The sequence below is a fragment of the Nestor notabilis genome, unplaced genomic scaffold, assembly GCF_000696875.1.
Source record: "Nestor notabilis isolate BGI_N333 unplaced genomic scaffold, ASM69687v1 scaffold29028, whole genome shotgun sequence".
NCBI lineage: Eukaryota > Metazoa > Chordata > Aves > Psittaciformes > Psittacidae > Nestor > Nestor notabilis.
In genome coordinates, this window is record NW_009940098.1 from 8,097 (window position 1) to 21,463 (window position 13,367).

The 13,367-nt window shown below is 38.7% G+C and overlaps 1 protein-coding gene across 1 annotated transcript; it reads left to right on the forward strand.

Moving 5' to 3' along the window:
- Positions 1-587: 587 nt before the first annotated feature.
- Positions 588-12,001, forward strand: LOC104400135 (ubiquitin carboxyl-terminal hydrolase 12-like; the record flags this gene model as incomplete). The annotated part of the gene is made up of 7 exons (XM_010020198.1): positions 588-617; positions 3,276-3,356; positions 7,503-7,716; positions 8,653-8,879; positions 10,102-10,178; positions 11,075-11,158; positions 11,804-12,001. Coding segments are annotated over 7 exons (911 nt in total), but the record flags the coding sequence as incomplete, so codon positions are not given.
- Positions 12,002-13,367: the final 1,366 nt, after the last annotated feature.

Sequence of the window (13,367 nt, forward strand, 5' to 3'; positions counted from 1 at the left end):
CTGAGCTGAGTGTGCTGGCTCTGGATTCAATGCCAGTTCTGCTGGTGGGGGTGTGAGTGGAACAGGGGAGCTCTTGGGAAGTGCAGCCAACCTCCACGACAAGGTTTGAAGTCACAGTAATTTCTAGAAGATTAGAAATCCTCATTACCAGTTGCTGAAACTTGAGTTGTCACCTCCCTCACCAACGTGGAGGTGATAAGTTTGCATCTCTCCGAGTCTAATTACATAAGTAAACCAGTATTACCACTGTAGTTAAAGCAGGGGGATGTTTCCTCCGTGGGTAATTATATGTTGCCTGTATAAATTTGTGGTTTGTTCCTGCTCACATTGCTGCAGACAAAGTTTTACCATCTCTTCCTGAACCGGGGGAGCTGTTTCTTGAGAGCGTTTCCTTCCTCTTTGCAAATTTAGTTGCAAAGATCATGGATTGCACGTAGCTGAAGATGACTCCAGTTCTGCAGCCTTACTCACAAGCACATCCTGTATTTCCATCCTGAAACATGACCAATTTGTGCTGTCACCCTTTCTTTTCCCCCCTAGATCCTTGTTGCCTGGTGTAGTGTGGTTCTCCTGGACGTTCACTCCAGGATAAATCACTCTGCGCTGTTTGCAGTGTAGTTACTTTATCGTGGTGTGCCAGGCATGTGCATATTCTAGAGCTTCTTCAGTGTGTTATGTGTTATTTAATTTGCAAGTTTGCATCTTCACAACTGTTTATGACTAGTTTGTGAATTTTGATTCCTCCTACAATCACTTTTGAGTCTTGTTTTGGTTTTTATGATTTTGGGATGCTAATTTCAAATGTTCTCTGACAAGAAACTTCAGAACCATTGCAACTAAATGTCAGGTTAATGCAGCTTCTGGGGCTGCTTGACTTTAGCATTTAATTTATGAAAGAAGCCTTCATATTTTTTATCTGCCCTTGCAGTTAACTTCCCAAATTTACAAAGTCTGGGCAGTAGATGCAAAGAAGCACTTCAAAGAAAGGCCCATGTAAGCTGTGAAGTTAATGGTAGATCCATGAGGAATACAGGCTGGTGGTTTAGCTCAATTGCGGCACTGGTTTATGGGAGGTTATTAAATTCTTTATAGCATAGTTTTAATAAAATTCTTATGCCTTTTTTCTTTAAGATATTTATTCCATATGTTGCCTTGCAGACTGGAGCATTAGGGTTGTGTAGTTTCACTAGTTCTGTAAGTTGTGGTACCTGCTTTAGTTGCTTGTTTCTCCAGTATTTCTCTCATATAGTATCAGAGATCATGGAGGAGGTGAGAAGAGTCCAGAGAAATTTAATCTGAGCTTCATAAGCCTGTAGGTTTTACATGTATCCCTTCCTTAATCTCAAAGCATGCAGAATGTCAGAGCAAAGGAGCCTCATTTAGCACTCAGCTCTGGTTTCAAAACCAAAAGCTTTGCAAAACCAGCATCACCTCTTCCTGTGGCTTTACAAAGCGTGTACGTTATAGTTGCCTGCTCTGCTGTTAGCCAAAGTCAGTGCTGCTCAGAGCAATGTAAGTGAAGAGACCAGTATCAGCAGTTCTTCCTCACAGGTCTATACCTATGTCTGGATTTGCTTGTTTTTTTTCTGTGGGGAGATAGTAGAGAGAAAAAGAGGTTCTTGGAAGCAGGGAATAGCTGTAGGAGCTGTTCGAGCTGGCACTGGTGCCTCAAAAAATATCTGTGTAATTGCTGCTTGCAAAGAGTCTTGCTTGTAAATCTGTCAGCACCTAGTGAATGTTTTTGTGTTTTTTATAGTAACCCAATTTTGAACCATCCTCATTTTCTGTCTTGTTTTGATATATGTAATTCACTGTAAATCCAGTGTGGGAGATCCAACTGCAGAGTTTCCATTCCTTCTGATAAACTATTTCTTGCTCTCTTTCCTGTTTCGTAGACCATTTTTAGTTATTTCTTTCTTAAAGACAATCCAGATGGACTAATACAGTCTCTACTTGTCTGTGGCTTATCTTAATAGCAGAATGCTAAGGGAAACGATTAAAATATTTGCTCAGCAATTAGAAAACATTATGAGCTTCAGGGAAACAGATGAATTTATCTGGGCTCTGATTTTTGTTTGCTTAGTGCTTTTCTGAGGTGTTTTAAGAGGGCTCACCTCTGCAGAAGGATTTCTGCTTATTGTTTGCTGAAGGTTATAGGTGGAGTGACTTGGATATTTAAAACAGAAGTCAAGAGCTTGGATTCTGTGTTGATTGATGGTAACTCCTTAGATAACAGCACAGATGCAGCTAAGGACTGTTGGAAGATAAATGTTAGAGGACAAGATGGAGTGGTATGAGGGAAGATACCAGACCCCAAGTGGGAGCTCAGCTGTAGGGTACTGGTAGATTTAAAGAAGGTAAAGAATGATGCATAAAGAAGGCAAAGAGATGCATAAACTGCTTTGAATTTGGGGTGGACAAAGGTAAAAATGAAACTAAAATGCTGGTATGCTTTAGTTCTTCGTTGATATGACAGGTAAACCATATCACTGTGTAGTGGTATTTTTCAGTTGTATCTGAAACTGCAGTCCTCATATTGCTGCAGACTCCAGGATGTATCAAAATATCCTCTAAGCATAATACATAGTCCTTAAATTAAGGGTCGCAAAGCCAAAGTAGGTGATCTGAGTTTGAGGAATGTCTGACAAAATTCTTTCCATTCTTTTTGGGTTTTGTAATCATGTTTCACTTGTCCATAGGCCTTTCCAGAAATAAAGTTAGAAAAATTACAGTATTTCTAATGTACAGTGTCAGTAAAGGCAAGGCTTTTTTTAAGACTTCTTTATATGAGATGCAGATAACAAACAGCCACATCAAAGCTTTTGTGCAGTCCATAGCACAAAAAGACATCTTTTCTTTCATGGGATTTATAGCCCATATGGTGTCTGTCCTCTAAGTTTAGTGTGTTACAGTTTCTTTATTTTTACAATGCATTCTTGGCTGAATTTAAATGGGTGTTTCTAGGTCACTGTGACTAACCTGGAGTCTTCAGTGAGGACAAATTTCTTGTTAAATGTCCAATAAATTCGAATGCAACCCTCCATCTGTTTAGATTAGGTAGCTCTGATTCCAGCTGAAGTTGAGTTTTGAAGTGCAACCATGGTACCTTTTCATAATAAAGCATCATACTGATTTCATTTTGAAGAATGTAAGAAACATGAGATGCTGATTCTCAGTGGAAGTAACTCGTTTTCTCAGCTGATTTGTTTCTATAGGGATGATATAGATTCTGTTGGAATTTTTTTGTCTGACATAAATGTTCTGGTTTTCTGTAGGGCGCCAATGCCTCTGCTTTGGAGAAAGAGATTGGTCCTGAACAGTTCCCTGTGAATGAGCATTATTTTGGCTTGGTCAATGTAAGTGAATTTTCTGTAGTTGAAATGTTTTTAAATTCGTATCCTAATTTTGAATTTAAGAAGACTCTCTATTAAAGTTTATCTATGAGTGTCTTTAACTTAAGAGTGGGACTCTGCATAGGCACCACATCCTCCAGCATGATGCCATGCCTTGTTATTAACCCAGGTGTAAATTTAATCTTATAATAAATATACTTGTTTTTACTGTATTTAAAGTCTTTGAAAGAAACCTTCTTACTCAGGTACGTTTCCAGTTGCAGGATTTTAATATTTAGCTGGGAAGGACATTAATAAAGTGTGTACATTGTTCACAGTCTCATCTAGAGAAGCGAGATTTGATTTTACACTGATGCTGCAGTGTATGGGAGCCTTGAGTTTTAAAATGAAAACGTGTTACTTCTCTAAAAACATGTTACTCCTGGAATTAAAGGGAGTTCCTATGTGCAAGGACATAGCCAGGAGATGAAGGACATTGACGGGGTCAATAGTTTGCTTACATGTAGTAAGAATACATGTTTGTATTTTGTGAGAGCCTTGTGTAACAAACCTTCTAAAAAGATGTATTTTTTGTATCTGTCAGTTTGCATAGATCTGACTCGACTGGGATCTGTTGGGCAATAACAGTTGTCTACCTACATTAACTCTGGAGAGAAGGGAGTGTTGATGTTGATCCTGTCAGTGCTTCTGTGAGGAAGAAGGCAGCTGGTGCTACGACATCTTTTACCAATTAATATAGGAAGTCAGTTAATAGGAACAGTGACAGTGGTTCTGTGGCATCATGGTTATGGTGTGAAAATACAATTCAGTAAAGCTCACTAGAAACATAAGTATACTTCTGTTTGCTGGTCATCCAGGTACATTTCATTGAGTGAATTCACTGACATATGACTTATCTTTTGACACCAAATAAGGTTAACATAGCTACTAATGTGTTACTTATTGCAGCTCATTACCAACTCATTTAATTGACTTCTGTGTGGGTTTCCAGCGCTCTGTGTTCTCAGACACCAGACTATCTAAACACATTGAGTTATGCTCTTTAAGTACGGTGTTAATGGCCATTCCAAAGCTGCTGAGGTTTGCACCATAATGAGAAAAAATGGAAGACATCTCCAACTGTGACAGAAATAGCAGAGCAATGAATAGTGTGAAGAGGAAAAATAGCATTCTAAAAATAATCAGAATTATTATAACCACATCCATTCTCTGGTTTGAAGGACAAAATATGACTAATACTGTTGTGCCTTACTCCTTGCAACCAGTTTCTTTAGGATGACAGTTTTCATGCTGTTGTTCTGCAGAGCTTTGTCCTTAGTTATCTCTAGTTCTTTCATAATTGATGCAACTTTAAAAAGGGCAGTTTCATGGCTTCAGCATCAATACTAGTACATGTGGTTGCACTGCAAATCGAATGAGGTGTTGAGCCCGTGGACAAGGAAGGCTTTCTTTTTTGATAGTTATTTTCTCCTTGGATCAGTGAGCTGAACCAGCTTTTCCTGCAGTCACACTATTGCTATAGCCACTGCAGAGTCTATGGGAGAAGGGTCTGGCTGTTCTGTGACAGCCTTTTAAAATAGATATGTGTGATGTTGAACTGAAGTGCAAGAGGGAAGGAGCAATGGTTTCATTCCCGAATTTCATCTCAGTTTTCATTTCAGGAAGCATCTATCTTAAAATAAGCCTTTCAAACTTTAGTTTTACATTGACAGAGTGCAATTTTACAAGTTCTCATGAAGTTAGGTAACGTTGACTCTAAATACAGTCATCTTGAAGCAAAAGTCCCCTATATTTTGGCATCTGATTAAAACATTTATACCAGAGAAACCATTACAAAAAGATTTTAAACCCTACTTGTTTGTACCTGTATTTCATTTGTGTTTAAGGTCACATTAGACTTTATATATTATTTGTGTATTTGATCTGTGCATGCATGTAGCTTCAGGTTTGGAAATACTCATCAGCCCATGAGAACTGCCGTGCCAGCCTGGCCTTGGGGGTTATTAGAACCCTCTTCTTTTTTCCAGGCAGAATTTCTAGTAGAGTTAAAGTCATTATTGGAAAGAGCTGACTGCTTTGTACTTCTAAGTGCAAACCGATTGCAGTTTAAAAGCAAGGCACTGCTATGTAATACTGGAGAACTCTAATACTGAGATGTGCAGGTCAATAACCAAGGTATTCAAGTCTCCCAAGGCCCTGAATTGCTCCAAGTTGGAAGGATTTTGTTGTAACATCAAAAGAAAGTTAGAATTGCTGAAATAAAATGCCTCACAATCTTCTTGCAGAGCATTTGGCGTGCAGTGCAATAGCTAAAATGCTCAAGTGCAAGATACTGATTTCAGGAGGAAAAGGTCTTCCACATTACTTTATGTAAAGGTGGTAGTAAGCAGAGAGTCGAAATACCGTTTGGAAGGGTGTTTTTAAAACCTAAAGCATGCCATGAAGTGAATTTCACCTTATCACTTTGACTGCTGCACAGCGTCTTGCAGGAATTTTCAAAGCTACTTGGCTGGAATTTTAATTCTTTATCTCTTTTAACTCTTCTGTTTAGTTTGGTTTTAATAATATCTCTGTGTGTGGGTAGCATCACAGCAGGACGTGTATAACCAGTTGACTTCATGCTTTTTGACATGATCTCTCCATGAACACAGACCTGAAATGTCATTAACTACTCGCTTTGTAAACTTCTTTGACTTAAGATGCACAGTGACCTTCTTTTATTAGTATTATTTTGAAGATGGCTAATTTCTAGTTTCTACTGTCTTCATTTCCTGGGATTATTATAGACAAATTCATTAGATACTTCATCGAAAACAATCTGACTTGTGGCAGCTCTTCTGCCTATTTTGTCTTGTGTGCAAATTTAGTTAGCATTTAGTTTTAGTTAATTTGCTTAGTTAGGGTTTAGTTTGTTTCCTAGGTCTCTAACAAGTATATGAGTGAGGTTCTATCCTAGTTTGCATGTGTGTTCAGCTTCCATACTTGTTTTCCTCATGTCAGTCAGTTTTGAGTCTTGTTCCGTGTTGTTTGCATATGGTGTAAATTAATGTTAATGTACCTATAATGCTGTGACCTTTTAAGCTGTATTAACTGTTAATTTTCTGTTTCTGATTGTTATCTTGAAATTATTCTGCTTACAGTGATCACCCCAATTTTTGCTGGACAGTAGTGGCCATATTCTCTGAACACCACTTAAAAACACAGTCTATGTTCTGCAGTCAGATTTCTAAGCTCAATTTGTTGATTTAGAGTATTTAGCTCTCAATGCTATTCAGATGTAGAATCTCATCACCAGAATATCTGGGCACTGGCAAACCCAGAATGTGTTTCAATGTTTAATGCAGCAGCATTGTACAGTGCAGTTGCACAATTAACTGCAGAGAAACAACTGGAAAGCCCATGGTATATTTCTTGTGGGTGATGCACTAGTATGTCAGTGCTCTGAGTGTTTCTTCTTCTTGAGCAATGTGGAACACTGCCTCTGGAAGTTATCACTGTCCTCCTTTCTCTGAAATGACATTGCCTTCAGATATGGCAGATGTAAACCAGCTGCTCTTTGAATTTGCCTGCATCATGTACTCCGCATCATATTTCCTTATAAACAGGAAATATTTAACATGTACCTTGCTAACTATCTCTAGAAAGTACTTTGTGTATCTGACACAGGCAAATCTAACATACGAGTTCAGGCACTGACCTCTGGTTGCTGTAATACAGTCGAGACACACTGAAGCTGATTGATGCTGTCTCTTCCTTTCTCTGTTGTCCCTGTGTTCTGCTCTACCATTGGCACCCCTCACATCAGCATCAGCAGCATAAGCAGCATGCTGTGTCTTCAGAAGTTTTGATTTTTATGATGAGCCCTCTATTGGAATTTGTTTTGTCAGTGGTTTCCTGCCTTTTTCGTGTGCCCAGTCTCACCATGACTCTGTCTTCTCTTCCTTTTCTCACTGTTACCAGCCGGGATGATACAAGGATGAGTCTTTTACACCATGCCTACTAACATTTCCCCAGTAAATGAACTCTAACAGACCACTTTTCCTTTTTCAGTATGTGACCTTCTTAAAGAACTGCCTCTTTCTGTTCGTACTTTTTAACAGACCCCTAATGTGAGAACGTTTGTTTTCCTTTCTGTTCTGTTTCAACCAGTTCGGCAATACCTGCTACTGCAACTCAGTCTTACAGGCACTTTATTTTTGTCGTCCATTTCGGGAAAAAGTTTTGGCATACAAAGTGCAGCCTCGAAAGAAGGAAAGCCTCCTGACGTGCCTCTCTGATCTCTTCAACAGTATTGCTACGCAAAAGAAGAAGGTGGGAGTCATCCCACCCAAGAAATTCATTTCCCGGTTGAGGAAAGAAAATGGTAAATGAGCAAATGAAGTTTTTATGTAGATTTCAGCATATAAAGACTATTTCCTTTTTAACGAGTCCAAATTGTCAGGTTTTAACAGATTTCTGGAAGGTTTTTGAACTCCTGTTTGTGGTGTGAATTTTACCGCCTCGGTAGCACACGAACAGAGATTGCATCAGAACTGTGCTGTGTCAAAGAGGATTATCTGGATATCTTTGTTTCTCTGCTTGCACAGACCAAGTACAGAGTGTGTATGCAAGTCTTGGTGCTCCAGTTATTCCCCATTGGCATGGTGTTCTGTGGAGGTCTGCTGCAAGTCAGCACACTTCAGTCCGTGCTAGAAATTGTCATGGGCTGCACAGACGTCACGGAGTTGGGCAAAGTTGAGCTCTCCAAGGAGACTCAACCACTCTTAGCCTGCTCTCTTCTATTTGTGGTGGGATGAATTCCTTATGATGAGAACTGGTTATTTCCCAGGGCTGTTTTGTGAGGAAGAGTTTTGTGTGTTGATTTATCATCTCTGCTTGAACTTGAAAGATAACAAACTTAGAGTAGGGGATTTTTGCCCCTTGGTACTGGACTTAATGAACTAATGGCCCAAGGCAACACATCTGAATTTCTTTAGTTCTCTCCCTCCCCAGAGGAAAAAAGCCCGAACAACAACCCCCTCAAACCAATAATGGTTTTCTTCAGTTCCAAGAAACGCCCAGATTCAGTTTCCTTTATGTTATTTTTCAGCTGCTTATTTCTTGCAAGCTGAGGAATAGGTGAGGGTAACCTAATATCTATTGTGAGAACAACAAAGTGCAAGTCTTCAAAGAGTGTAACCCACAATTGTATGATAGGGTAGAGAAGGGGGAAGGGCAGGCACTGATTGCTAAAAGCACAGTAACTTGATATTATGAAGTATCTGTGTATTTTCATTCTCTTTGATCTCTTCCTTTCCAGAATTGTTTGATAATTATATGCAGCAGGATGCACATGAATTCCTAAACTACCTACTTAACACTATTGCCGACTTACTACAAGAAGAGAAAAAGCAGGAGAAGCAGAATGGCAAACTCCAGAATGGCAGCATTGAGAGTGAAGAAGGAGACAAGACTGATCTGACGTGGGTCCATGAAATCTTCCAAGGAACACTAACCAATGAAACCAGATGTCTTAACTGTGAGGCTGTACGTTTAAAACAAAACCAAACCTCTTAGATTTTTTGACAGGTTCTGGATCATTTTCCCTAATACTAAGCACACTTTTTCATTTATTAGGATAGATGAAATTGCACTCTCTCTATTAAAATATGGAGCATAGCCTATTTTATGACTGTATCACCTCTATGTTCAAACCAATACTCATTAAGGTATGTTTCTCAGAAAAAGCGTAGTGTTTTTTCTGTTCCTCCTCCCTGTTTCCATCAAGGCAGTCTGCACCAGGCTGATACAAGCTGCCTTTTTGTCTTCATGTTATTTCCTGTGTCAGTGATTGATAGTTGATGTTGTGTTTCTACATGAGAGTTGCTCACTATTTATTTAATTCTGGGATGAACTGAATTTCTGAAACTGGAAATCTGTGCTTCTTGGTGCTGGTCCATCACCACTCTACTTGAGAGCAAAAGAAGTGCTGCAGAATCTAGAATTAGAAGAACCACACCACCTTCAGAGCAGGAAATTGTAGTTAGTCATGTTCTCTGATTTAATATTTCTAAAAAAAAAATGAAAACCCAGATGGGGAGAGAAAAAAAGAGAGGAGTGATTACAACTGAGATGACTGTTCTTGGCATTTTAAACCTAAGTTCGGGCTATGTGGTGAGTAGAAGCTCTAAAAATGACATTAAGATTGTCTCAGGAACTTTCAAATGAAATGTGACTGTTCCACAAATGGAAAGCTGCTTTTCCTGACTGCTAACTCAATTAAATGAAACCCCATCTGCCTGTTTTTCCACTTCCTATTTACTGTTAAACTCTGAAATGCAGCAGGAAGCTCTATCAGTCTGCAGAGCAGAGTGGGATACGCTTAAAGCTTCTCCAGCTCTGAGTGGTTAAAAACTTGGTTTTGCCAGTGAAGTGAGCAGATGTGTCTTGGAGTCTCAAGGGGGAGAGATGTTTTGCAAGAAGGGGTTTGGGGCTTGGAATTTTTTGTGGCTTTTTTTTCCCCCCTCTGTTTTGGTTTTATTATTGGTTTTTCTTTCTTTTTTCCTTAATATTCCTCTCTGGATTGTAACAACACAGCTTATTTCTTCAGTTTTAGCTCACCTCAAGAAAGGGCCTCTCTGTGTGTATATTTACTTTTTATCATGAAGCTCTCTACTTGCAACGAGGACATTGCACCATTCCACAACTGGTTAAAAGAGATCTGCCAGTTCTAAACTGTTATGAAATATTTCTTCTTCTTTTTTTCAAGGTTAGTAGCAAAGACGAGGACTTTCTGGATCTATCGGTTGATGTGGAACAAAATACATCAATTACACACTGTCTAAGGTAAATGAGAGTATTTGGGAATTGAAAGAATACCTGCCCTTGGTCAGAAGGAAAGAGCCTCGTGTAGCTGACCTGTTGTGGGCAGCTCTAGGCTTTGACTTTACGGTAAACCATGTTCATTTTATCTTTATCATGGGTTTTTGAAGCTGCTGGTTCCTCGGTGGTGTTTAGTAGCTAATGAGTATGGTGATTTCTTAATGGTATGTAAGATTGATTTCACTTTCTTCTATGGGGATTTTAGTTACATATAGTCAGGCTTTATCAAAACTAAACATGGTGTGTTTGGTTTCATAATAAATTACTGTTTATTTTAACATTGTTACTGCATTTCAGTTACCTGGTCCTGATGTTTGTGGTCAGATTGATGAGGTTTTTGTTGTTCCTGATAGAAATTCACCCTGTGTATTTAACTGCTAGCACCAAGCCTTATCAGCTGCTTAGAAACTGCAAGTTGCATGTAGCATCTGGCTTTTTAATAGCTGATAATGGAGGTATAATTGCTAGAAGCTGAAAGATTATACAGAATTTGTTAGTTAGTTGCTAATAGCTGTTAAGTCTTAACATTTCATGTCTTCCACCAAAGAAAACATGGAATGGCTACCTCTGGAAACAACACACAATCACTTTATTGCTGTTTATTATGTACTGTGTTTGATTCCTGCCCAGAAAATATGCACTTAATACATGAGGGTGTAATTTTTCCAGCTGAACATTGATGCTACATCCCAAGACTGGGTCAGCTACACCTAAAATGTGTTTGGGAGGTATGAGAGATATAAATAAGAGGAATTTAATCTTCTGTGTGTACTTTGGTTATTTTCAGCAATATTAGCAGTAACTTTGAACTAGATAGTCTGACTGTCCCTGCTTATCTGGCTTTTGTTTCATTTTCACAGAGGATTTAGTAATACTGAAACTCTCTGCAGTGAATATAAATACTATTGTGAGCAGTGCCGCAGTAAACAGGAAGCACAGAAGAGGTAAGGTTCAAATATTCATGCTAATGTAAATGTTCTTTAAAATGGGCAGCTGTTGGAAAAACACACCTTGTGAATTCAGTGAAAAGAAAACATTAAGACTGTTCAGGTCTGTGTTTGATGGGGAAAGGAGTAAAGAAAAGAGGAGACACGAAGTAACTTCATGTCAATCTTATCAGAGAGAAATGAAGAGATTAATTTTGTATTCCTCCCAGAAGAGCTTATATCTGGTGCTTCCAGACATTCACGTTTTCCCCAGTTTGCATTAATCAGCTTAAAGCCACTGAAAACCACCCCATCTGCTTTCACTATGAATACTATATACAAAAATGTTACTTTTCACTCGTACTTGGTCACAGCCAGAGCAGCAAGACAGATATATTCCATCTCTCTTCCTACTAATGTGCTGAAAAACTGATGTTTTCCACACAGGCAGTTGTCCTGCATTCAGATGCCAGTTGTGTAGTTAAACATTCAGAATAAATATTGCATTTTCTCACTGGAATATACATGAGAAAAGCAGCCTTTTGAAAATCTTCAACATTTTAGATGTCTTTAAGAAGCTTCTTCATATAGTTTTGAACAAAGCTTTGTTTTAGGTGATCTGCTAACACCTTGTTCTTTGTTGAACATATTTTTGTGGCTCAGAATGAGAGTGAAAAAGTTGCCCATGATTCTAGCCCTGCACTTAAAAAGGTTCAAGTACATGGACCAGCTGCATCGATACACCAAACTCTCCTACCGGGTAGTCTTTCCCTTGGAGCTCCGGCTCTTTAACACTTCAGGAGATGCTACAAATCCTGACAGAATGTATGACCTCGTGGCTGTGGTGGTTCACTGTGGCAGGTATGTTGGGTTTGTGCTTTCTGGACCTTAAATGTATTTCCTGGGAATTTTAAAGGAGTCTGTCATCTGTGTGCCATTTTATGCCAGCGTGGTTGCCTGACAGTATGGGAACATGCTGAGCAGCATCAAAGCTAGTTGTCCAACAATATTTCAATCTCTTTTTTACTACTTTTTACTGGCTTAAGTTTTGCTTACTGAGTACCCACTCTGAGGTTTGCTCTTTCATCAGCTTTCAAAGATGACGACAGTTCAGACAAGTTGTTCCTTTGAGCTGCAGCAAAGTAAAAGCAGTCCTTAAAAAAAAAACAAACCAAACCAAACTAAACCAAGAAAAAACCCCCACTCCCAACCCTGCTTTACAGGAAAGTTAAGTGAAATAAAAACAAATCTTGGAAGAACACTTACTAAGATAGGGTGAAGTTACAGTTCTCATGGTGCTACTTTGGAAACCGTTGAAGGTTTTTTGGAAGCTGGTGCCACCATGTGGCATAAACTGTGTACTGCGGAGGTTTTAAAATACCCTTATTCTCTTCATCAGTTTCTTGTCGTCGTTGTAGTGGCTTTAATTCTGTTTTAAAAAGCGAAGAGGAAATTCTTTTAAGCACTTTTAGGAAACAAAAGCAGTCGTGGAAGGCAAAAATTATATAACTACCTGCTGGAAGGAGAAGTTTTGAAGTAATAAGTTATTATAGAACACAAATGCAAGCAAGGAAATATAATCAAGGTGCTAATATTGGACAGATTTAATATAAATCAACTACATACAATTGTAGATGATTTCTGTTGTGGTACAGTTGTGCTGGTTTTATTTATCTTTTTAAGATTTCTTCCTATGCTATTTCATAGAATGGTTTGGTTTAGAAGGAACCTTAAAGCTCATCCAGTTTCAACCCCCTGCCGTGGGCAGGGACACCTTCCAATTAGTCCAGGTTGCTCATTTTCTTCTATAGATTCTTAATTTGCAATACCTGTAACTACACTTACATGTTTTGACAATGGTGATTAATAATTCAGATGTATTAAATGGCTTTGCTTTTTCTTCTCAATCCCATTTTCTTATATGGGGGCTTTCAGGAGTCCTGTGAATCTTTTGGGTTTCAGTTCTTACTAGGAACTTACCAAAGGCTTAAGGTAAACTATATGTTCCAAATATTTGAGTTCTCAGAACTTGTTTTTAAACATTTTGCCCTATAGTTTTACTTTTCATTTAGTTGCTCTAAACAAAGAAGTTTCATTCTGTGACGGGTAACGTTACACACAATAATTCAGGAAGGACTAGAGAAGTACTTTGGCCTGAAGCTGATATGAATATAGGTTGTTTTAAAGCCTAATGTAGATCCTAAGTAAAAAGTAAAGCTGGAACATT